This window comes from Vidua chalybeata, chromosome 16, assembly GCF_026979565.1.
Source record: "Vidua chalybeata isolate OUT-0048 chromosome 16, bVidCha1 merged haplotype, whole genome shotgun sequence".
In the NCBI taxonomy this organism is placed as follows: Eukaryota; Metazoa; Chordata; class Aves; order Passeriformes; family Viduidae; genus Vidua; species Vidua chalybeata.
Genome location: NC_071545.1, coordinates 7,748,774 through 7,773,143, shown reverse-complemented (window position 1 = coordinate 7,773,143; position 24,370 = coordinate 7,748,774). Strand labels below are relative to the sequence as shown.

General features: G+C 44.4%; 2 protein-coding genes across 8 annotated transcripts in view; one reads left to right on the top strand and one right to left on the bottom strand.

The window, feature by feature from the left end:
- The window catches only part of ABCC6 (ATP binding cassette subfamily C member 6), a 28,851-nt gene extending 8,123 nt beyond the window's left edge, over positions 1–20,728 (top strand). The window contains exons 13-32 of one of the 6 annotated variants that reach the window (XR_008433682.1): positions 344–490; positions 1,216–1,303; positions 1,602–1,671; positions 2,313–2,439; positions 2,910–3,086; positions 3,507–3,674; positions 4,677–4,860; positions 5,240–5,303; positions 5,786–5,903; positions 6,514–6,721; positions 7,392–7,702; positions 8,402–8,601; positions 8,708–8,834; positions 9,398–9,499; positions 10,237–10,383; positions 10,843–11,001; positions 11,238–11,404; positions 11,892–12,086; positions 12,627–12,859; positions 15,135–15,242. Coding sequence is in view for 5 of the 6 variants with exons in the window: in XM_053957168.1 (XP_053813143.1) it covers positions 344–490; positions 1,216–1,303; positions 1,602–1,671; positions 2,313–2,439; positions 2,910–3,086; positions 3,507–3,674; positions 4,677–4,860; positions 5,240–5,303; positions 5,786–5,903; positions 6,514–6,721; positions 7,392–7,702; positions 8,402–8,601; positions 8,708–8,834; positions 9,398–9,499; positions 10,237–10,383; positions 10,843–11,001; positions 11,238–11,404; positions 11,892–12,086; positions 12,627–12,735 (2,868 nt within the window). In the remaining variant the exon portion in view is untranslated. Of the gene's footprint in view, positions 1–343; positions 491–1,215; positions 1,304–1,601; positions 1,672–2,312; positions 2,440–2,909; positions 3,087–3,506; positions 3,675–4,676; positions 4,861–5,239; positions 5,304–5,785; positions 5,904–6,513; positions 6,722–7,391; positions 7,703–8,401; positions 8,602–8,707; positions 8,835–8,925; positions 9,029–9,397; positions 9,500–10,236; positions 10,384–10,842; positions 11,002–11,237; positions 11,405–11,891; positions 12,087–12,626; positions 13,923–15,134; positions 15,243–20,037 lie in introns of those variants that run through there. The other 5 variants (XM_053957168.1, XM_053957169.1, XM_053957167.1 and 2 more) reach the window with 5 other exon arrangements.
- Positions 16,233–24,370, bottom strand: part of ABCC1 (ATP binding cassette subfamily C member 1) — a 46,027-nt gene continuing 37,889 nt past the window's right edge. For both annotated transcript variants that reach the window (XM_053957165.1, XM_053957166.1), the window contains exons 24-31: positions 23,729–23,928; positions 23,471–23,597; positions 22,995–23,096; positions 21,825–21,971; positions 20,745–20,903; positions 19,376–19,542; positions 18,592–18,786; positions 16,233–17,421 (exon numbers count right to left, since the gene is read on the bottom strand). In XM_053957165.1, the coding sequence (XP_053813140.1) occupies positions 17,313–17,421; positions 18,592–18,786; positions 19,376–19,542; positions 20,745–20,903; positions 21,825–21,971; positions 22,995–23,096; positions 23,471–23,597; positions 23,729–23,928 (1,206 nt within the window). In that variant the 3' untranslated portion in view covers positions 16,233–17,312. The remainder of the gene's footprint in view (positions 17,422–18,591; positions 18,787–19,375; positions 19,543–20,744; positions 20,904–21,824; positions 21,972–22,994; positions 23,097–23,470; positions 23,598–23,728; positions 23,929–24,370) is intronic.

The following is a 24,370-nucleotide window of genomic DNA, read 5'->3' as shown; positions in this document are numbered from 1 at the left end:
GTGGATCACCTTCCTACATAAAACATATGCTGTTACTTCCCTTTTTCTTTGTACTCCTACCTGGACAGATTTTTCCTATGGACAGCTAAAGATTATATCTGCCTGGAGGTCACTGAAGTTGCTGTGACTGCTGCACCAAAACCTCCTTAAAGCAGAACTAACATCTAGTGATCAAACTTGGTTCTGTCACCAACATGCCAGACCTTTGCCTATGGTACCTGCAGGACAGGCACCTAGAGGGGATAGCCTGGATTGAACCAGATGGGTCCCAGAGTCTTGAAGGGCCTGTCACCCTTGAACTATCCTGAAGCAAGTGGTTTGCTTGTCCTTTGCTCCCTTTCAGATCACATTTGTCATGTTTGCTGTCTACACCCTGGTGGACAACACACACGTGCTGGATGCTGAGAAGGCCTTTGTGTCCTTAACACTGATCAACATCCTCAACACTGCCCACTCCTTCCTGCCCTTCTCCATCAACGCTGCTGTCCAGGTTAACTGCAGGCCCTGTTCCTCTTCCTTTGGCCATAAGGGGTTTTTTACATATCCCATTAACTGGTAAAGGTAGGGATTTCTTAGGGCTCAGCACATCAGCTATTTTTAATTGCCACTGTGAAATAGTGAAGTGCAAGGGCTTGCAGCTGAAGGTACTTTGTGGCATTGCTTTTCAGAAAGACTCCTTAATATTGACAAAATTTAGATTGTAAATATAGTAATTCAACAAGAATTACTCCTAAGTCTTTTGTAGCTCAGTACAAGCACCATTAGATCTCAGAGGGGCTTCCAGTTCTGTTTTTAATCACAGAAATCAGAACAGGTGGAACAAAATCTCCATAGGGGAGACCCTGCTAGTCCAGGCCAGAGAAAAAATCAATTCACTGTTCAGTAAGAAATTAGGAAATTCATCTCCCTCTCACACTCCAAGACTGTCACAGATTTTCATGTACAGAAGCAATCACTGGAAAGATTGCAGGAAGAATTGGATGAAAAAGTGCCCATTTCAGGGAACCAGAATTACAGGGAAGGATATGGAAGTTTTGCTAAGATAAGTGGAAATAAAGGTAACAGAAGGAAGAGCTGCCTTTGGCCATCTAAGCCTACAGCATCTGCAGCGCTAGTCAAAATTCTAAGTGGGTCTTCAAACTGAGTCTTCACTTTGGGTTTTTGCTCCCTTTCTACTCTAAATCTTATTTTCTTCTGTGTGCTGCCTCATTTCAGGCCAAAGTTTCCTTAAACCGTTTAGCAGCTTTTCTGAATCTGGAAGAACTGAATCCTGAGAGCTCAAGCAGAAACACTTCTGGCTGCGGTGAGCTTTTATGTTAGCACTTTTGTCTTGTAAGAGGAGTAATTTCCATTGTTCAGTTTCTACTCAAGGTGTCTACCATAGTCAAGAGAAAAATATTTGCCCCTTACTGTCACTTTATCTCTCTGGCCTCATTATTTCTAACAATAAAATCTAATCTGGTTGATATACCCCTTCTTTTCATAATGAAGGTTGATTTTATGTAACATAAATACACACTGAAACATAAAATCACATAAATTGGGACATTTCTGTAGCTATCTTTGCATTTACAAGTGGTCTGTCTCTCTTCATGTTTTAGTACAGGCAAGTATCACCATAAGAAATGGGACTTTTTGCTGGAGCAAAGAAACTTCTCCTTGTCTTAGAAGGTACAGACTTATCCTTAGTCATCTCTCAATACTGTAGGTCAGGGTGGATGCTGGATGAACTAATTCCTCAGGGCCTAAGTGAAACCAGGGTGGAATATCCAGAGACTTCTGAGTTTTCTTCATATTCAGTGTTGAATTCTGAAAATTACAAAATCAGATAAAACGTAATTTTGCTTTTATGTTGAGGAACACATAAATGTGAAGGTGCCTGTATCTGGATGTTGCCTTATTATATGGAGACTGTTTTCTTTATACAGTTTTCTTACCCAAATATGAAATTACAGTGATTTAAGGCAAAAAAGTAGAACAGATGGAATGTAGATATTATATATGACATCACTACATGCTTATTTCAAAAGGCATTGACATTTTAGAAAAGAAAAGCTTTGAAAAGTTCTGATGTTCAGGAGTGTTCTACATCCAGTGCTTTGGGCTAGTATATCTCCCGAGTGAGGACACAGGTGTGAAACTCAGATGGGGGTGTGGATGAGGACTTCCTGGTTGGAGGTGTCTGAAGGGATGAAATTTGGGGATTTACTCGATACATACTCAACAATAGCAAGAATTTTGATAATAAGTACAATTAGTTGCTTTCAGAAAGTGTATCTAAAATGTGGTAAGAGACTGATCTTTTCCCCCAGCATAGACCTCAGTGTGCCCCAGGGCTCTCTGCTGGCTGTGGTTGGCCAGGTGGGTGCTGGCAAGTCCTCCCTGCTGGCAGCGGTGCTGGGCGAGCTGGAGGCCACTGATGGCTGCGTGACCATGAAGGTGAATCTTCCCCTCAGCATTTGCTTCTAATTAGGCTGTTTTCAGGAACTGTAAAGTATGAACCACAGCATCAGGTACCTGAGAAAAAGCCATTTACTGCTGAATTTTAACACAGGCTGTGTGTATCAGTCCAAGTTTAATTATCTGAAGGCGCTGCAGATTTCTCAGATGAGCCTGATCTTTGGGAATAGGAACTGGAGCAATACTTCAAAGATCCAGTTCTATTTGTGCCTCTGACAGTGAGCTGAAGTGTCATCATGGTAAATTGCATCCTGTACTTGCACCTCTGTTCACTCCCCTGTAAGGTAATAACAGTGCGGACTCATATTTTGCAAAGCCTTCCGAGAATTGTCAGTGCTGATGATCATTCCAGATTTCCACAACTGAGAGAGCTTTTCTTCAAAGATGGGTTCTCACAGTGTCAGGTTGAGCTTATGGAAAAGTTTGCTAACATTCTTCCACTTTTATAGGACACTGCAGCTTATGTCCCCCAGCAAGCTTGGGTTCTAAATGCTTCAGTGGAAGATAATATTCTGTTTGGGAAAGAGATGGATGAAACCTGGTTCAATAGAGTGACAGAGGCTTGTGCACTGCACCCTGATTTGGAGACCTTCCCTGCAGGGCAGAAGAGTGAAATAGGAGAAAAGGTACTGCCTTGGGCAAGTTTTCCCTCAGTAGCTACAACTTTAGGTGTCTTGCTTAAAACATCTACCCCTGAGTAGCTACAACTTTGGGAGCTGTGATGAAAACACAAAAAAAAACAAACTCACAAGAGGCAGGTGCTCAGGAATTTCTGGAATTTAAGCCCACCTTCTGATAGCTTAGGCAGAGACATAAGAGATGTTTAAGAGAAAAATGAACACATCCAGGTCATTCTTGGGTGCTCTTTTGCAGGAAAGAGTTGTTCAAGAGACTGTGCCTCTGCAAGAGCCCTGTTTGGAGAGAGGGAGGGGGGGAGGTGCACTGATTTAAAAGTAAGGAAGTCATAAAACATCAGTGTAAAAGGAAGTCAGCAGTTGGGAAATACGCTGTAGCTTTGAAATAAACGGAGTCAATATGTTTTGCAGGGAATCAATCTATCTGGAGGGCAGAAGCAGAGAGTGAACCTTGCTCGGGCCGTGTACCGGAAGGCTTCGATTTACCTGCTCGATGATCCCCTGTCAGCTGTCGATGCCCACGTTGGGCAGCACATTTTTGAACATGTTCTTGGACCCAGTGGTTTACTGAAGGACAAGGTGTGCTATGAACCTGAACTGTAAACACTTGCACAATGTCTCTAATTAGCAGAGCCCCCAAAATGTTTCCAGTAGGGTCCAGTTGCTCGGTTTATCAAAGGCTCAGAAATGACTTTTGCAGTGGCAGTGGGGGACTGGGGAACCTCTGCAGGCCACACAGCACCTGCAAGTCCTGCAGGGAATCTCATTTAGGAAGAGGAAGGCTGCCTTTATCCTCATGCAAACCACATGCCCAGTGCCAGCCTTACTCTCACAGCAAGTTTACAGTTCTTTGGTCTTCTGTCGACATCCTTCCCTCCTTTTGAGATTTATTTCTAACACAGTTCAGAAGAGCTGCCTGATCTCTTCCAAATTCTATCACCATGATATCTAACCCCATTACTTTTGAATAGTTCAGTGGCACCTTTACAGTTCTCATCACCCATATGTTCATCACTTAAACACTTCTCCATTCTTTTTGCATTGGTTGTGTTTTGTTTCTCCTCTGCTATCAAGCTATCTGGATAATAAACATGAGAAGGAATGCTAGGGCAGCTCTTTTGGATTTATACTATAAATTGCCTAGAAACACTTGATCCAGTTTCACATTATAGAAGGAAAACAGGAAGAAGGCAATTTCTTGCATTACAAAGTCCAATTAAAACAAACATATGATTATAAATACCTTTCTTTCCATGAGGATTGGTTGCAAGTATCAGAATATAGCTATTGTATTGAAACAGAATGACTTCCTAAGAAGAATGTATCAGACATAAAGTGTACTCAAAGGGCTTGACTGTATATTAGACATGCAGAATATGCCAATTTATCTAGGGAAAAATTACTTTTCTTATGTCCTTTCCTCCAATTATCTGTGCAAATACGCTCAGAAATGTAAATAAAGGAAATACCCTTTAATTCCATTCAGGCTGATGAATTTTTGAGGCCTAAATTTGCTCCTGAAATACTGATACCAGTACTGACTGCAGAACAATTGTAACTGCTCCCTCTTTATTCAAGCAGACTCGTGTGCTGGTGACTCACACAATTAACATTTTGCCTCAAGTGGACAACATTGTTTTTCTGGTGGATGGAATGATCTCAGAAACTGGTTCCTACCAAGAACTTCTACAGAGAAATGGAGCCTTTGCAGATTTTCTTCGTTCACACGTTACTGCAGAAGAGAAGGCACCTGCTGGTTTTGCAGGTAACCCAGATGGGCTGGAATCAATCTTCCTAGGTGTGTCAGTCAATTGTTCCCTTCGTATCACATCTGTTTTATTATGGACATTTAATGCAGAGATCCAATCACAGTAAGGTGTTGCTTTGTGTGGGGAAAAATATGGCTGTCAAATCAGCTGACTCATCACCTCAAAACTGATTCTTGAATCCATATTAGTAGACAATAATCGAGCAGTAAATTATTACCCATTCTATGTGCTATTCTTCAAGCCTCACCTTGATATTTCTACCTTTAGAAACAATTTTTAAAATTAATCTTTCCTCCATATTACCAGTCTTTCAAAGGCTCTATAGGATAAAATAGGATTATAAAGCATTTAGAAAAAAATACATTTATTTCACAGCTATGGGAGATACCAAAGGCACTATCACCACTGGAAGTGGTCCATCTCAGGAGAAACCCCTCAGGTAAGCTTAAAGTAGTCTCAGATACTGAAGAATTTACTACAAAAGCCCATATAAGCCTACATAGAGGCTCTTTCTGAGTATGGTACAGGTTTGGGATTGATCTGTAAATTAATAACAAGAGCAAACAAGCAAAACTCAAGACTAGGTAAAAAGCTGCTCTTGAATGTGGAAGTTGACTGACATTTCTTCTGTGTTTCACAAGAAGGCACAACAGAGCTCAGGTACAGGCTCCTTGATACCTTTGGTTGCTGATCACTTCCATGTGGGGTGTAAAGTCAGACTCATCCCAAAGCAGTCTCACAGAGTGAATGCTTTAGGCCTCTGCTCCTCGGTGGCTTGACAGAGCCCAGTCCCTGTGACAAACACAGACAGTGGCTGGGGTCACTCTGCAGGATCCTGAAAACTGCAGCCCTCAAAATAGGCATGGATTTGAGGGTGGATGGGTGGCTGAAAATTGAAGGATTTTTGTTTTCTTGCTGAAGTGGTGATTCAGTAAAATCTGCTGTGGGAAGAGAGACCATTCCTGTGAGCCCAGACTGCACCAGTGCTGCAGCCACCAGTGGAGGATTAAGCAAGGCAGAGAGAACTCAGCACGGCAGGGTAAGCACAGCACCTTCCTGTAGAGGCAAGGACACATTCCATGGGGATAACACACCCATGGCAGGCAGGCCAGCTCCCTGCCTCAGCTAAACCACAGCCAGGGCAGTCAGCTGAGCTGTACAAGTTTGCCCTATAACTGAGTCAAGGACATATTACAGTGAGAAGAAATGAGAGCAAGAAGTCAGAAACCCCAAAAGAGGCAGTTTTTCCTTTAGGGAGCCCCAGCACTAGCCAGACTGGGATCTCCTCATCTCTCCTGATCAGCAGGCCCCCACACGAGCACGAGCACCCAGTGTGAACATGACAGCTCTCTCCCACACCAGCACACAGGAAAACCACTGCCTGACAAAGAAAGCCTTACGTGCATTCCAGAAGTAACATGAGCCTATTGCATAACATTCATCAGTTGATAATAATCATTGATTAGTAATTTCTTCAAGTATGCCTTCATTATTCATCCATGAGGAAAACAAAACAAGAATCAACAGGGTTGCTGTGACTGTGACATATAACAGAGAAATCCCATTATAAACCACTCCTTGCTTCAGAGCTGCTTTTTTTAGCTAACAACCTCCTCTCCTCCTCTTGTTGCCCACATGCCTCCCTGCAGGTCGGTGCTGGGGTGTACGGAGCGTACCTGCAGGCGGCAGGCCGGGCGCTCTGCGTGTCCGTGGTGCTGTCCTGCGCGTGCCAGCAGGCCCTGGCCTTCTCCCGGGGCTACTGGCTCAGCCTCTGGACAGATGACCCCGTGCACAACGGGACACAGCAGCACACAGAGCTCAGACTCGGAGTCTTTGGTGCTTTAGGAGTGGTTCAAGGTGTGTTGAAGTTGCTCACCTAATTCTTTGTATTCCCACCTCCTTGTCCCATATCCAGGATGTGTTCTCAGAATATAAACAAGTGCATACCCTTGGGCTTTCAGCTTCCTGGGCTTTTGGCCCCATCCTTAAAGGTTTTTCTTTTTTCTCTCTTTTCATCCTTCCTGCATAGATTAATCATATCAAAGTTCAAGTTGGGGCTCTTCTCCATGTTGAATTGTTGCCCCCCACACTACTACACTGAATGAAATCTTGGCTTAGGTCACATAAAAGAGAGAGAGAAAAGAAGATAAACTTATTGACTTCTACATTTCTTTATATTTTTCTTTTTAAATAGCCACATACTTTTGGTCACTCTATTTAAAAAGAAAAAATAGCACTGAGCAATTTAAAGTAATCCCAGTCAAGCCTATTTTGTGATGAATGAATAATTCAGGCTGGCTTAGGTCTTTGGCCACTCTGGTAACAACCCTACAGAAAGGGCAGCTTACCCTGCAATTCTAAGGCTTGCTTTAATTCCTGCTAAAGAGAGGTTTAATTCCTGTTGCACCTTCCTGAACGCACACTGGTGCAGCATTTACAGGACTAAGTGGAAATCACCATCTTGCTAAGGAGAACTCCAGTGTGGGTTTGTTCAGACCTATTAATAATAATTTCTTTTCTCTTACAGCCCTTGGCAGGTTTGCCTGCATAGCAGCAGTGCTGCTGGGGGGCGTGTTAGCCTCACACCAGCTCTTCCTGCAGCTGCTGAGCAGTGTCATGAGATCCCCAATGTTCTTCTTTGAGCAAACACCCATTGGACACCTGCTGAACCGCTTCTCCAGAGACATGGATGCTGTTGATTCTGTCATCCCTGACAAGCTCAAGTCCATGCTGGGATTCTTGTTCAACTTACTGGAGATCTACCTGGTGATTGTGGTGGCTACACCATGGGCAGCAATGGCCATAGTGCCCTTGACTGTTCTTTATGCAGCATTCCAGGTAGGAGCCCACAGGTACACACACAGCAGAGGCTGAAGCAGCACAGCCATGGCCCTGCAGAAAGTCTCCTTTCATTTCTTAGGAGTGAAGTCATGCAGAAATCAGTTGCATCATCTCAAGTTGCATCTGAGCAAGAGTAATGTCAGTCCTTTTCCCACATCACCTCACCTTCCAAAGTACCCCAGAGCCCTCACAAAGAGGCTTGTGCTTTTCTGATACCTAACAAAGTCCTACCTCGGTTATATCCCTCATCTCCATTAGTGTGAATCACATGAAGACCAAAAGCGTTTTTCCTTTTCTGCAGAATTCCTACACTGCTTTTAATGTATCCATGTTTGCCAGGCAAGACTGAGCATTAGGGGAGGGCAAGTACATCTCTGTTCTCCATCGAGCAATGGGCTCAGCTGCAGGAGAAACTGTGTAGAGGTTTTGTGGGTTCACAGCACTCTGGCTCCTTTGCCCCAACCAAACTAGGAATATTAAGAATAATTAGGATTATTCCTAATAAAGACAGGACATAACAGAGGTAGGAACACTGCCTCACCATTTAGGGGCATGTCCTGCATGCACATAAGGTTTTGTAACACGAGGTTAGTATGTACTATTGCACTTGTTGAGGCCTTCCCAGATTTCCTATGGAGTACCTCCACAGAGGCACGAGCCTTCTAATGACTCTCCCTTCCATTCCCCTTGCACCAGCACTTCTATGTCAGCACCTCCTGCCAGCTGAGGCGCATGGAGGCTGCCAGCAGGTCACCCATCTACTCCCACATCTCAGAAACCTTCCAAGGCAGCAGTGTGATCCGTGCTCACAAAGACCAGCAGAGGTTTATTTCAAAGAGCAATTTCCTACTGGATGAGAACCAGCGAATTTGCTTCCCTGGAGCTGTTGCTGACAGGTACACATCTGCCCAGCAGCTCCACGAGTGTTCTGTAAAGTAATCATGTTTTGGGAGAAAGGGAGAGGGTACCAAGCAACAGCTCTGTGCTCCCCTCCTCCTGCAGGTGGCTTGCTACAAATCTGGAATTCCTGGGCAATGGCATCGTGCTGTTTGCAGCCCTCTTTGCAGTCGTGGCCAGGACACAGCTCAGTCCAGGAACTGCTGGCTTCTCCCTTTCCTATGCTCTCCAGGTAACCCAGTGTGGAAATAATACCATGCTTGCCTTTATCAAAAGCAACTGCATTTTAATTTCTTTTATGAACTATTTCTGTGCCTTTCTAGATGCCTTTTCCTACCAAATCCTGCTGTCATTGCTGAGACCCAGAGCATCTGGAGCACATGGCTCCTTAGGGAAAGAACCTCATAAACACATGTATGGGCCATCTTCTTCCTCCTGCACCTGAACTCAAAATATAAGTCAAAGCAAGCCCTGGGCAGCTGAGGCAAGGTCTTTAGTCAGCACCTGTCTTACCTGCTTGTAGACTAGTTGCACAATAGCCCAAGAAATAGCTACACCATCTTTCAGCATCCAAGTCAGTAGCATTTCATTCTCTATAAACATGCTGAAAGGGCTATGGCAGGCCCTGGCTTTCACTTTAGCATTTTAAGGTTTTCTGATGTAATCGAATTCCTGATATAATTATCTGATGAGGAGATCTTTAGAAATAAACACTAAGACAAAGTACCAGGTATCTCCTGAGCACAGGTCAGGGCTCATGTTATCTGCCCTAATGCTTCTTTCCCACTGTGGCAGATAACTGGTGTGCTGAACTGGATGGTTCGCTCCTGGACAGAAATAGAGCACAACAGTGTGTCTGTGGAGAGAGTGAGAGAATACCTGAGGACTCCTAAGGAGGTAGCTAATCCACTATTGACCTTACTAGAAGGGGCTGAACATCTCTGCAAACTCAATGAGTAACTTTTCTGTTCCACCTGAAAAACCTCTAGTTTTCCCCTTCTAAAAGGCTTGTCATGTTTCCTTTAAAGAACTGCAGCATTTGGGTTTTATCCAGCTGACTAGACTTGTTTTATAACCTCTGATCATTATTTCCTTAGGACAGTTATGCACTGGATTGCCATTAAAATAGCTTCACTTGTTAACACTCATGGAATGAGACATTTCCTGCCCATATTTGGAGTATTTATTATGTGACTTCAGATGCAACTCACTGATAAGTAATGGCTCCTAGATAGCCTTTTAGCTGCCAGAAGTCTCCAGTGCAGTAATTTTTGTTCTGTAATCATTAAAATTATATCTCCATATGCTGCCCTGAGAGAGGAGGCTTTCACAGTCCTGTTTATAGGGGCATATAATTTTTTTTATTATTGAACCACTCAATGTCAGAACTCTGACATGCAAGCAAACATTCATCCCCATTTTCAGTAAAGAAAATCTGACCCGCATCTTTGGATAAAGTAAAAAGCAAACATCTGCAGTATCAAAGTTAGAGGCCTTTTTCTGGTTTGAAAACTGCAAAGAGATTGGGGGGCAGTTGGCACAGGTGTCTTCATGAACTTCCCATTCCAGTACTGCCACTTGATTGGGTAATTTAAATCAGCCTTCAACACTGCTGTTTGCTTCCATCTCTTCAGGCACCCTGGACTCTGAATAGCAAACTTCAAGGGCAAGTTTGGCCCACTGAGGGAAGGATTGAATTCAGAAACTACAGCCTGTGCTACAGGCCAGGTTTGGAGTTAGCACTGAGGCGTGTCAGTGTGACCATCAACGGGCACGAGAAGGTAAAAAGCCACTCCTTTAGCAGTGTGAGCAGTGCTGGGCACTGACCAGATCCAGGGCATCCAGCCCTTGCCTGCACCCAGCTACAGCAACCTGGCAGCTGCAGGAAAGCAGGAGCCCATCTCCCACACTGCACTCCTTGTCCAGCATATTACAGCAAAGGAATTCCACTTTTTCAGTTTAGTTCCACATCAAGGCCCTGTTGGAACTGCTAAGTCTTGTAATTATTCTTCCCTTCAAAGGCTTTTGTGATTCCTTTTCATACAAAACAATTGCAAGCTATAAATGCTTCAATTTAAAGAAAGTACTGCCAGACTATGTGAATCACAGACGGCCCTAGAGATCTGATCTGTGCAAAGCTGTCTCCCATCAAATGGCCATGAGGAACTACACGACATGTTTGTCCACCTGTGAGAAAACAGTCAACATCAAAACCAAAGTCCTCCCGTTGCACTTTTCAGATTGGCATAACTGGCAGAACAGGAGCTGGGAAATCCAGCCTTGTGGTGGGGTTGCTGCGGTTGGTGGAAGCTGCGGAAGGAGCCGTCCTCATTGATGGACAGGACGTTGCCCAACTAGGTCTCCATGACCTCAGAACCAAGATCACTGTCATTCCCCAGGTATGAAACTCATTTCCAAAATCCTTGAGCAGTGTCTTGAGCACCTGGGAAGGGTTTATAAAGGTTCTGTGAGAGGAGGGACATTCAGCAATTTCCAAGCTGGAAATAACCTCTATGCCATGTTCAGCTGCCATTCATTATAACATCAGCCACAGATTCCCACCCAGCAGGCAGGACCCAAGAGCTCATTTTTTTTAATTCATTTCAGGAGTTGTTTGTACTGTCTCTGTGCTCAGGATCCAGTTTTGTTCTCTGGCTCCCTAAGAATGAATCTCGACCCATTAAACCAATACACTGATGCAGACATCTGGACAGCTTTGGAACTGGCTCAGCTCAAGAACTTTGTTGCAGATTTGCCAGAGCAGCTGGAATATAAGTGCACTGACCAAGGGGAAAACCTAAGGTACCTTTATCTGCAGAAGGACAGTGGTAGGGCAGTGCCAGCCCCTGAGCTAGGAGAACAGAGCTGGTTGGATAAGGAGGCTAATTCCTTAAAAAAAAAAAAAAAAAAAAAAAAAACAAAAAAAAAAAAAACCAACACTTTAATTATGTTCAGACTGCAAATTGCTGCATTACTGTCCTGTTTAGCAGCATGAAATCAAATCCTAAGACACTAAGGAAGACCTTTCAGACTTAATCATTGTGCTGGTTTGTATTTGTGCAGTATCTAAAACCCTGCAGTCTCTTCTGGGTGCCATAGGAACACCTTCCCCTCCCCTCCTTAAGCTGCTTCATGCTGTTACCTACCTGCAGTGTCACAAGCCTCAATCACCCTTCCAGAGAAAGGGAGCAATCACCTTTTCATTATTGGTTTCAAGTTAATCATCTGTTCTAACCCCAAGGAAAAGTGACTAGTGGCCTCAGTTTACCATCCCTGTTCCTACTTGCAGCACTGGTCAGAAACAGCTGATTTGCCTGGCCAGAGCACTCCTGCAGAAAGCCAAAATCCTCGTTCTGGATGAGGCCACAGCAGCAGTGGATTTAGAAACTGATGTCCAGATTCAGTCCATGCTGAGGACTCAGTTCAGAGACAGCACCGTGTTGACAATTGCTCACCGGGTGAACACTGTCCTGGACTGTGACAGGTAAGGACATCTCTGAGTAGGGGAACACTCAGGCAGCTGCTGTGACTGACACCCCACCATGGTGGTGAACAGCAATTATTTCTGTCCTCTTCATGTTTGAACCTCCAAGCCTTGCTTTAGAGTTTGGAGGATCTCTCTTAAAGCAGCAGGGCACCAACAGGTTAATCAGAGATGCTTTACTCCCACAGGGTGCCTCTCATGCTGTGTCACAGCCCTCTCCCCCTCCACTGACAGCAAAACCATGACTACAGCTCCTTGGTCACCTGAGAGTTGTGAAACTAAAACACCAATACCCCTTCACAAATCTCCCTCCAGTCTCAGCTGCAAAAACCCCTCCTCCCAAACTCAGCACTTGAACAGTCACTCACCAGAAACCCTTTCTATCCCAGCACTGTTTCCCAGCTGAAAAGCTGTTGGAAAGCTTGGCTGAATAACCAGCAAGTACTGAAACTTATTTTAAAACTAAGCAGAAATTAGTAAGTTTGGTATAATAAGTAAGCTGGTATATCCCCAAACTTACATTTCTTTTAATGTTCACAGGATTTTAGTCTTGGAAAATGGCCGGATAGCAGAATTGGATACTCCAGAACACTTAATAGCTCAGAAGGGACTGTTCTACAGACTGATGGAAGAATCAGGCCTTGCATGACTCACTCATGGAGTATCCCATAGCCCCACCACCATCAGGAGTAATTGACCTCATAATTGAGTTATTTTGGTTTCTCTCTAAAATGGCTGACACTCAACCAAAGCTTGTTTGAGCCAGAACTGCAGTGAGTAGATGGAAAGGGTAACTTGGGATACATGTTATTTCCATAGGAAACTCAGCAATTCCACTTCCATTATGTTTCCAGATACCAAAACCTCACTTGACTGCTGAAAATGAGCCAGTCAGGACTTGAATACTTTTCTGGTATAAAAGCAAACAAGTCAAAAGAGAAAGACCACAGCATTCCTAATTTATAATGTAAATGGAGCCCAAATATCCATCATACTTCAAGATAACAGATTATTTTTAAAAGCCAAAAAGATTTTATGGACAGCAAGAAAGAATTTAACTGATAGCAAGGAAACTTAACTCTTTGCAGTTGATGCTAAGCTCCAGGCAGAACAAATGATGTATTTTTTAAATGTCTTACGGACTGCTTACCCAGGCATTGCACAAACACTGGGGCAGAAGGGAAGAGGAGGCAGGATGCCACCTAGCAGGAGAGCACAGGCTGCCTGTTGTTACAGCTGGGGATCAGATCCACTCCCTCCCTTCTGCAGGAGCAGAGCCAGCTCCAGCAGGGGCTCAGCAGTGCAGGACAGGAATATGGCTGGGAGTGGCAGCAGAGCATCTATCACTCCTGCCCAGGGCTTGGAGCATTCCCACTGCCAAGTGCCAGCTGCTCACAGCAGGGCATGTCCAAACATTGACACCAACATCTCCAAACTGAATTTGGCCACAAGGAATTTGCATGGTTGGAAGTGCCCTCCTCTCTGATCCCTGCAGCACACGAGGAAAGCAGCAGGATCTCACCTGTTGACCTGATGGCTCATTCCTGGTTTTCCTCTTGAGTGCAAGTTGACTCTTGCATATGCCACCCTGGTGCTGCAGAGCCTGTGGCGTGGTCACCTGCCAGATGTTGCTTTAACAAACCAAAACAGAAGCAAAAGCTTCCTGGGCTTCCCACAGTGTCTGTGGCCAGAGCTGTCCCCAGGTCTCACCTCAGAATTCACAGGATGACAATGTGACAGTCCATTACACACAGAGATACTGCTCTTTACTGTGACTTTTGCTAAAGCACCCCATTTTCTAGAGAGCTGAAATAAAAACAGAATCAAGTTTTTAAATGGGTCTCTTCAGTAGAGCAAATATAACACAGAAAGGGGCAGTGGGGAGAGGATGGGAGAGTTCCAGCTGCAAGAATCAACCCAGACTGGCAGAACCCAGCAGTTCATTCTCCAACAGCTGCTCAGTGGCTTCTGCACCCAAGTTAAGAACAGTTTAGAGTTTCTGCTGGACAAGTGCCTAAGATATCGAGGTCCAGTGCCTGCTGGTGCTCAGACACCAAGAGAGAATTATTTTTCCCCCTACTTTCTCCAGTTCTCATACTTGAGGTCACAGACAAACAATTCCAAACCCAGATACAAGTTATGAGCACTTCAAAGGTTTATCAATGGATCTCAAAACCAGGAGCATTTAGAAATACTGAGATAAAAGTTAGGTACTTTTCCTTTTTAACTGAGGCCAAACAGAATTGCCCGTGTTGCTGGGTAATTCTGAAACAGACACCTTTTAACATTCCATAATCTCCATTATAAACATCTTTAAATGCTCATTTTCTGTTCCTAAGTCGGTAATGAAGAGGGAAGGCAACAGGAGACAATAATCAACACATACTTTCACACTGGTAGCCTTTGAAAGGGCACAATTTTGCTGTCAGCTAACCCAAACTAAGAGCAAGCAAAAATATCATCAGCTTTCACACATCAAGTTGTGCTGCAAAAGCAGAAGAAAAGCAATTCCCAAAATTACATATGAAAAACCCATCATGTTTCAGATGTGCTGGAGTCCCCAGGGCTATATCCAAGTACTGTGATGAATCTGGAGCTCAAGTCTCACAGAAGTTATCTAGAAGTTGGTTAAAGCAAAATATATAAAGGAGTTAACACTTGCAGATACCATGTAGGAGAGAAATGCTACCTTAAAAAATCCTTGTCCCATGATTCCAAGTTTAAGGCAACACTGAAACTGCTAAAGCCAGAAAATAAATCAAAAATGTCATGCATTGATTTACACCAAGTTCAGGCCATACATGTACTGTGCAAGTCACGTTCCCAGTGCCCCAGATGGTCACAAGACACACAGGAATGTCGAAATGTTAAAGGTGCCAGTGACCCAAAGCACAGTTGTTGCTGTGCCACATCACTGTCACACTGCAAAAGGATCTTCGTGGGGTCAGGACTGGGAGCACTTACAGAAGTAGCTCTGTTCACACACGTGAATTAGGGTGGTTTTTGCAGGTCTTCTAAAAATCCTGAGCTTCTTTTTTTTTTTGGCAGAATCAGCTTTTCCAGACGTGAGAAATTGTCCATGTTGCAGTAAATAATGTCATCCAAGAGACATCAGTGTGCACTGAAATCAGATACAGTAAATTCAACTCTACAGCAGCTCCTCTCCCTCTTCCTTGCCAGGGCTCTCCTAGGATGGGGTGGAAGGGGAGGATCACAAAGTGTTCCTGGAGGATGACTGTTCCCAAGCAGGAAGGGTGTCTCAGTGGTGCTGACAGTTCCTTCCCTGGGTCTCTGCAGGGAGCTCCATCTCCACCTTAAGGTACAACACGAGCCACAGCCCTACCACAGACCCCCTGCACTGCCCTGTGCTCTGCTCCTATAAACCATGTGCTCCAAGCATTCCACCCTTCTGTCCATCACAGTGCTGCACAAGTGTTTGGGGATTTGAAAAACTCATTCACAGCTCATCCCCAAACTCCCCAGTCAGCCCCTGCTCGTTCCATTTCCACAGAGAAAATTGACACCAAGCTCAGGAGATGTGGCAGACACAGGCCACAGACACCACGGGGGGTGACAAAGGTGGCTCCTGCTCTGCTGATCCATCATTATCACCTGGTCTGCTCAGCAAACCACAAAACAATCCAGCCCTACTGCAGCACAGTTACCTACTCTCATGGCTTCTTACCCACCACCCTAACAACCCCAGACATCAGGCCAAGCAGAATGATCAGTCTAAGCAGGACCAATAATTGCTACTTTCAAGGCAAAAAGCTGAACTGACAAAGCAAACCCTTTGTCAAACACAAGGCAAGAAATAACATGTTTTCTTTCAAACAATTTTTTACTGCAAGTTCTTTGCAAATATTTGTATTGTCATTACAAAAAAATACCAAAGAAATTTTCAGTCTATTCAATATCAGAGAGTCATAATTTACAAAAAAATAAATAGCTTTAGTCTAAGGACAACAATTGTCAGTATTAAGGTCAGCAATATCAATCACAGAAGTCCACATTCTCAGTGCTGAGTATCTGGATCCATCTGACTTAGTTTGCTTTCTTCCAGCATTTTCCTTTAAAATAAGACTAATCAGAACATTAGAAAAGTACCTTTTTTCTTACCATAAAAAGATGAAAACTCAACACAGATCTTGAAAACCAGATCCATTTTAATTGTTAGACCTTTCCGACACAAAACTTTAAAAACGCTATTTTTTTTTTTAAACAACTGCAACAGAACATTTTCCCACAAAATTAAAGAGTCAACAGCAGCAGCATGAAGGGCATGTTTCTTTGATATAAGGCTAATGGTCCTTGATGTGGCAGAGCTGCTATGAAAGCACAGAACTACCAAAGCCAAGGGTATTACAATCAAGGTCACCCTGAGCCTGCAGCCTCTGCTGAGGTGAATCCTCACTGCTCAGCCTTGTCCCCACAGGTGCCACCAGCACTGGGCACCCCAGTCGGAATTCCTGAGTGAGCTGGGGGTAAGATCAGCACACAGCAACGCACCAACTGCTGCACAGTTTGGTTCTGGAGTGACTGTCATTCCAGACAGGCTGAAATACTGCTCTGAAGTTGACTGTGCTGCTTCACATCAGCACTACTGACATGAGAGTGAACCTGCTGCTCTACGCTGTAAACACATGAAACCTTTAGGACAATGCATAAAGCATTAACCATGTACAGTAAATGCCATAATGAGAAAGTCTGGCACACATTTTATTTCATAAGAAAAATCTTTGGACTATAGTACTTTATGCCACAAAATGTTCCAAGTGCATCCCACAATAGATGGCTCATGAAACGAGGAATCTGCAAACAAGCAAATAACTAGCATTTGCAAAAATGTTTTAAACAAAAAAAAAAAAAGGGGAGGGAACTTTAGAACATAAAAGAGATGAGAAGAAAAAGCTTTTCTGAATTTCTCTGATGAATCACTCCGCTGTACATTTGAGAGTATAATGACAGATTTCAGGCAAAAACTAGGAGTCTCTGAAGTGTCTTGCACAGTGCATGAGCTTCTCCTAGAGGTGGCTAAAATCAATACTAAGGAGAAATAAAAAATAAGAAAAAATTGCATCTTTATGTTGCTTCCATTGCCATGCTCTGGCTAACTTCACTGTGTCTGAAACTCAGCTGTGTGTTTCGGTCCAGCTCAGGGGAAGTTACAGTTCTCCAAAATGTATCACCTCCCTCTTCCCCACAGTAAATAGCCAAGTTCAACTGCTACACCAAGCCTGAATCTTTGGCCATACTATAGAAAATGCCTTTATCCTGAAGTAGTTGGTCTGGGGTACCACACTCCACCACTTCTCCTCTCTCCAGGACTAAAACTCTGTAAAACAAGGAGAGGGAAAAAAAAAAAAAAAACAAATTAAAAATAGTCACAAGAAGATCCAGTAAGCCAGTGAATATGCATATATGTGTACAGACAGAGATTGCAGCATAGCCATTATTTGCAAGTGAAGACACTGAACAGGCTGAGGTTCTCTCTGTCCTTCCCCAGCTCCCTGCAGATGGTCTGTGTGGTGCATTGTTTATGTAGCACATGGTCACGCAGCCATCTGCAGACACAGCACATGGGTACCCATCTCCTCCTGCAGAGGAGGCTCTGGACTGCACTCTGAGCCAGCCAGAAGGGACCTGGCAGCACTTCTTGTCAAGGTGTGTGAGGGCCTGCAAGATCCAGGATAACCTTCCCTTAGCACCTCTCCACACCAACTGCCGTTACACAGCTGCTGTGACAAAAAACATCCAACTGGCACAAGGAAGTCCACCAAGTCTGTGGTCAGCTCACTGCCAAAACCCTGTTCCAGCTCCTCCCATGGATGGCAAGGCACTGCAGAGATGGTCACCAAGCCCTGGCAGGGGCTGCTGCCTGGTGCCACCACTGCCACAGCTGAGCTGGATGTTCTCCAGCTGGCAGCGCTCCTCCCTCTGATCTGTCACTACTGACAGCACAGAGGGCTACAGGAGTACTCTGAAATCCTAGCAGTGGTCACTTTGCCATTCTGTGATAAAAGGGATGAGAGTCTAAAACTGAAATATGAGACAACAACTTGGCCCTCAAGCACACCTTAGCAAGGCAGCCGAGCACGAGGGAGGCTCTATGGACTATAACCTGAAGTGATGGAAAGTGGAACACCAAATGAACTTCAGAGGGCAGGATCTGCCCCTTTGGACTCCCTGTGCTGTCTGTGCCTAAATTAGGGCAAGACCCAGGAACAGTCTCCTGTCCTTGCCTCTCCCCCCTTCCCATTTTGCCCAGGCAGGAACAGCACAATAGCAGTGTGACAGAGGGACAAGAGGCGCTCCCCAGGCCAAGCACAGCCACCACAAGCCAGAACACAAACACACCCTACCCCTCAAAACAGGGATTCCAGCAGCTCTGTGCAGAGGCAGTTAAAAACAAACCAGTGAACACCCAACTAACACAAAGATTGCCATTTAAATGGAGCACAGTGCAGGTCACACAGTCAGCAAGGTAAAAGCAGCATCACTTTACCTTGTGTAGTCCATGATTGTGTTCAGACGATGTGCTATAGTTAACACAGTACATTCTTCAAATTGAGACTTTATAGTTGACTGTATGAGCTTATCTGTTTCAAGATCAACAGCAGCTGTGGCTTCATCCAGAACCAGGATTTTGGACTTCCTGAGCAGAGCTCGTGCCAGGCACACCAGCTGGCGCTGTCCCACACTGCACACATGGGATGGGAGCGTGGGGAGAAAAGTCAGAACAAGTTTAGAGCATTCATTAGTATTCATTTTGAAACCTGGCAACTCCTTGTTCTAAAGATAAGGTGGGTCTTGCTATTTCCCTGCAGAATATCTAACAGCATGTGAAACTACATCCCCCTCAAATGAGGTCCTGGCAATGTAGCAGGAGAATACAAGCGGTTTCAGCATGACTGCATCAGGCTGATTCACTGCATCAGCGCAGTCTTGAGGACTGGACTTTAAATGGTTTCTACAAACTCAACATATAAAACCCTGAGAAGGTGCAAATAGCAAGTGAACAGCTTCCTTAGAATAATGCTGCTGTTTAAATGCTTTCCAAGGCTGCCCAAGCTGAAAAATCTCCCCACATTCAGAGTATTTCTTAAAATTATTTGAAATTCCCAAACTCAAGAGCTAAAGACATGTTGAATCAACCTAGTTGGTTGATTGCCTGGTAACACATTAAGAATTCTCCAGCTGCCTCCCCAGATTCTCACACAGGGCTGGGGCATTAGAACTTTCACAAGCACACCCATGATTCAATTCAGCACACACTTCCTTTGACCTACCTGAGGTTCTCACCACCCTCAGCACACTCATGATTCAGTTTATCAGGAAGGGATGATACAAAGTTCTTCAGGTGAGCCAATTCCAAAGACCTCCAAATGTCTTCATCAGAGTGTTGGTCAAAAGGATCAAGATTCATACGCAGAGAGCCAGAAAACAATATTGGATCCTGGTCATGGAAAGAGGTAATTGCCAATGGGCACAGAACATGGCAAGTGCTCTACAACTATTTCTTAGATAACAAAAGGAAACAACATGTACAGATGCAGATGCAAGCAAGCTAATATACTGCATTTAGGAATGAGGGCTTGTTGTTTTTTTTTTTTTTTCCAATAAAAAGTTACTCTCCCTCACTCTTATTCCTTATTTTTCTTGGGGGCCTGACCTCTTCCCTTTGCAGATTCATGCAGTCCAGACCTTTCCATTAGTCAGTAACTCATGAATTCAGAAAAAAAAACCCAACAAAACAAACCAAAACACCCAAACCCCAGCCAACTTTCTTTTTACTGGACCTCTAAGCTAAAAAAGAGGCTCTCCCTGCTCAACCTTCTGTCAGCAGGGACTACCAGGTCAACTTTTCACTTCTTAGGGAATGAACCATCTGTAAATATTTCAAAACTCTTCAGCTCAGCATGAATGGAATTATTCCTTTTTTTTTCCTCAGACAGGAAGAAATACTACTTTGGAAATACTGATGCAAAAGAATCAAAAGGAGAAAGCAAAGTGTGCCCCCCAGATTTCCAAAAGAGGTGGTACAGAAAACCTTTTACAGTGAGCTCATTTGTTTTTGCCAGTGTGCTGCAATGGTAATTGAAAACATCAAATTTTACAGTCTTATTTTGAATCAGATCAGGCAATAAAGGCTACACAGTAAGAACAAAAACACTTGAGACTAAATCCAATGCTCATGAAGTTGTATTTCCAAATGTTTATGACTATCAAACCCACAGTTGGCTGGGCTAGACTGGGATGGTTTCTGTGCAAGAGCAGCACTGATAGCACACACTGGGCCCAGTTCACAAAGGGACCCCAAGCAGGTGTTCAGCTGGGATCAGCCCTTCCCACTCAGGCTGAGCTGCCTGTAAGTGATCTGTAGTCTGTAAGTGATCAGCTCCTGAATCCAGAGGCCAAGGTTTTGCTTCCACAACATGGCTCAGCCACAGCCAAGTTCCTACTTGTTAGCTGGCACAGGCAAATTGAAACCAGCCTAGGGAAAAAAGCTTGGTTTCAAGTCCATGAAAGGACAAGCTGAAGCGACTGAATTTCATAGCACAGATCAGAGGAGGAATAACAATTTTCTACTCAGTACTTTATGGAAAGAGCTCTGCAAAGAGCAAAGAAGTTTAAGTAGTGGCAGGATTTTGCACCTACCTGAGGGATGATGGTGATCTTGAACCGCAGGTCATGGAGCCCTATCTTGGCAATATTAATCCCATCAATAATAATTTCACCTTCAGCTGCTTCATTAATCCGAAACAAGCCCAAAGTAAGTGAGGATTTTCCAGCTCCTGTTCTTCCAACTATTCCAATCTGTTGGGAAGAAATACAAGAACAACTTACTCTGGGAAAGAGTTAAAGCACTTACAAGCATTTCCACCTGAAACCGACACATCATCATACTTTTGGGGTTATCCACACACGAGGAGCGTTCAGTTTCACACTGTATGTTTTACTTCCCAGTTAAGACTGAAGTCATGATCAACTCTTTTCAAACATAAAATATTGTTACTTTGGTTGGCTGATACACCTCTTGCCATCTGTCCATTCTAACCACTTGAGGCAGCATTCTGCCCATATTTGTAGGTAGAAAGTGTGCACTCAGGAGAAGACAAATGCCCAGTTGGCTACCACAAATAAGGAAGCTGGATAGTAGATCTCTTATAGCTACCTTTTATGCTGCTGTGCAAGACCACACTATTAATGGACATCAGAGAATCCACACAGGACTGGGCAAGGAAGCAGGAGGAGAAACACACAGATCAGCTTGGCCAGATCCAGAGAATGTGCTCTGAAGTCCCATTATTTCCTGCAGTCTCACCTTGAAACTTCTGCCTCACTAGATCAGGCTTCCCCCCCTCTACTGTAGGCTATCTTCCTGAGATTATAATTAACTTAATCTCTCTGCAACCTACTCCTCTTTGCTTATGGCAAACAAATTAGCAATATTCTCTGGAAAGGGGAGACAAGACAGGATAAACCTCAGCTCCCAGTGAAACCAGGCCAAATGATACTTGGTAGACCCACATAACAGTGTTTCCTTATGCCTGATGCAGAACACACCTTGCAAAGGCTGAGAACCCACAACATCTGCAGTGACAACAAGCCTGATTCCACAGAAGCTTTTCTAGTTCTTAAGAACCCCGGACACATAACAGAACAGGGTCAAACCTCTCTTCTGCTTATGCATGCAGACCTGTGAACTCAGCACTCCACTGTGAATTCAGTCATTACCTTTTCACCCCCATTGATGGTAACATTTATGTTTTTCAGAACCAGGTTCAAGTCCTCGCGGTAGCGCAAACTGTAGCCTCGGAACTCCACCTTCCCCTCCTCGGGCCAGCTGCTGGCTGGGGCTGTTTGCTCAATGCTCCACTCAGCCTGGAAGAGCCACACAAACACCTCTGATCAGCTCCTGCTTCAACCAACACAGGCGCAGAGGATTCAGATTGCAATTAAGAAAAATCCTTCTTAGGGGATAATTTGCAAAAGATCTGTGATTAGGAGAGTAGTCTCAAGACAGATGAAATGGTGTGAGTAACCAAGGGCTTGGCTCAAGTCCCACTTGTTGGATAAACTTCCCTCTTGCCAGTGGCAGAATCATGCAGGCAGCACACATTCAGACAACCTGTCTGCACACCCCACCATGGCAAGGAAACCTCTGGGCCAGCCACACATGCAACTAGAAGCAGTTTGGCTGAGACTGTGCACTAAAACATCTGTCAGCTGGTAAAAAGCTGCTGCCTCAGCCTCCCACAGGGGTGAGAAAGAACACACCTCATTGCATTCACTGCCACTGCCAAATAAAAAGGCTTTGACATGTATAAACACTGGTCTGCTACCAGAACTTAATAAAAAAAATCTAGGAAGGGTCTTCATAATGTTTGGTTGCAAAAACAGTGACTCAGGTCAGGTTCAAGTGACAGGCAGGGCAAAGAGAAGACCCAGGGAACTCCGTAACCATAAAGGGAACAACTGCACATTAAATGAATAATGTTATTTGAATCAAAACAAAACAAAACAAAAAAAACAAAACAAAACAAAACAAACAAAAAAAAAGTAAAACCTTTTTATTCCCCATACTGAGTGCAAAAAGAGAAACACAAAAACATGATGCTTGAAGTCGTAGGAAACCAAAACATTTGTGCTACCCTACTGCTTAGCCTTGAACATAAGAGCACATTTCCCAAATAGCACTGTGTAAATACCAGTGGGTACACCACAACAGCAGCAACAGGAACTTCCCACTGAGACCCAGCCTGTCCCTGGCAGGCACTCACAGCCCTGAGCTCTGTCCCACCCCTCAGCTCAGAGCACAGGCCCAGCCTCCAACACACTCAGGGGCAGCTGAGACCTCAGAACAGGGCACTGGCTTCCATAAGTGGGGTGGCCAGCTCACTGTACCTCCTTCTCCATTTCAGCATATTCTTTGACTCTTTCAACAGCAACAATGTTGGTTTCCAGGTCGGATGACATGCGAACCAGCCAGTTCAAGTACGCTGTGATCTGCAAGGAGGAAAGCAGTCAGCGAGCAGTTTACACTGAATAGGTTACCTGCAATAAATGAAAAACATGGGATAACCAAAGCACTGCAACTTCATAAACACATAAACACAGGCAAGATCTTGGCTAATCAGTGCTGGACAGCAGGAAAGCCTAAATGCCTTTTAAGATGCACAGGACGAGACACCTCGGCCACATCCCCTCACACTGGGAAAGCAAAGAAGAAACTTCCCAGCATCTCCTCAGATACTATTTGTAATTATTATTTTCTATGTTCTTGGTATTAGTTTTCCATCCAAAGCCACACCAAGGCTCTGACTTTCTGATGCAGTCTAAGGATTCAGAGGTTTTGCTCTTTTTAGAAAAGGCAACATTACCTGCAGTGAGTAGGACACTGAGAGGCCAACCAGCCCTGCACTGAGTTTGTTGCGTGCAATCACTGCAAACAATGCTGCAAACAGGACAATGCAGTTCCCCACGTACTCCAGACGGACTGCCAGCCACCTGCAAGGCACAAACACATCTTTCCAGTACTTCACCCACAGAGGTGTGGACAACAAATGGCAAGGAGCACAGCCAGCAGATCCATGTCCTCCCCAGGTAACTGCTGTTCCACACTGCAGCCCCGCTGGTACCTGTTTGCAACAATGCTTGGATAATAAGCTTTCTGATTCTCATCCACCTTCATGTCGTTCTGCCTGATGAAGCGTTTCTGCTCCTCAAAGGCTCGGATGACGCTGACTCCCAGCAGAGTCTCGTTGAAGTGGGAGTACACGGGAGAACGGCTCACAGACTCGAGGCGCTTCAGCTGCCGCGACGTGGCCACGTAAAATCTCTGCAAATCAGAGCAGAATTATGGTTACATCCAGACTGTGTCTGGAAAGACAAGGGGAATCATAAACAGCTCCCTGCCATCTGGGCTGTTAGTGACAGAGATTCAACTTACACATGGGAATACACACCTTCCCCAACACTTTTGGGCCTAAAGGACCACGACATACACTCTGCTGCCTTTAAACAACTGCCAATCAACCCATCTCATGCCAGAGCCATTTTCTCCTCTTTCTTTTATCAGCAAGTTTAGTTCAACAGTCTAAAACACACATATCACCACTTTAAGGTTTACTAATGGAGCCAAAAGGATTTGTAAATTTAAGAGCCAAAGTCAAACCCCAGCTGCTTCTCTTTGAACTGTGCTGGCTCTCCCAGTTTCTAGGAGTGAAGCCAGAGTGAAGCAAACACACCCTGCCCACACAGGACAAGAATGAAAGGCTGCC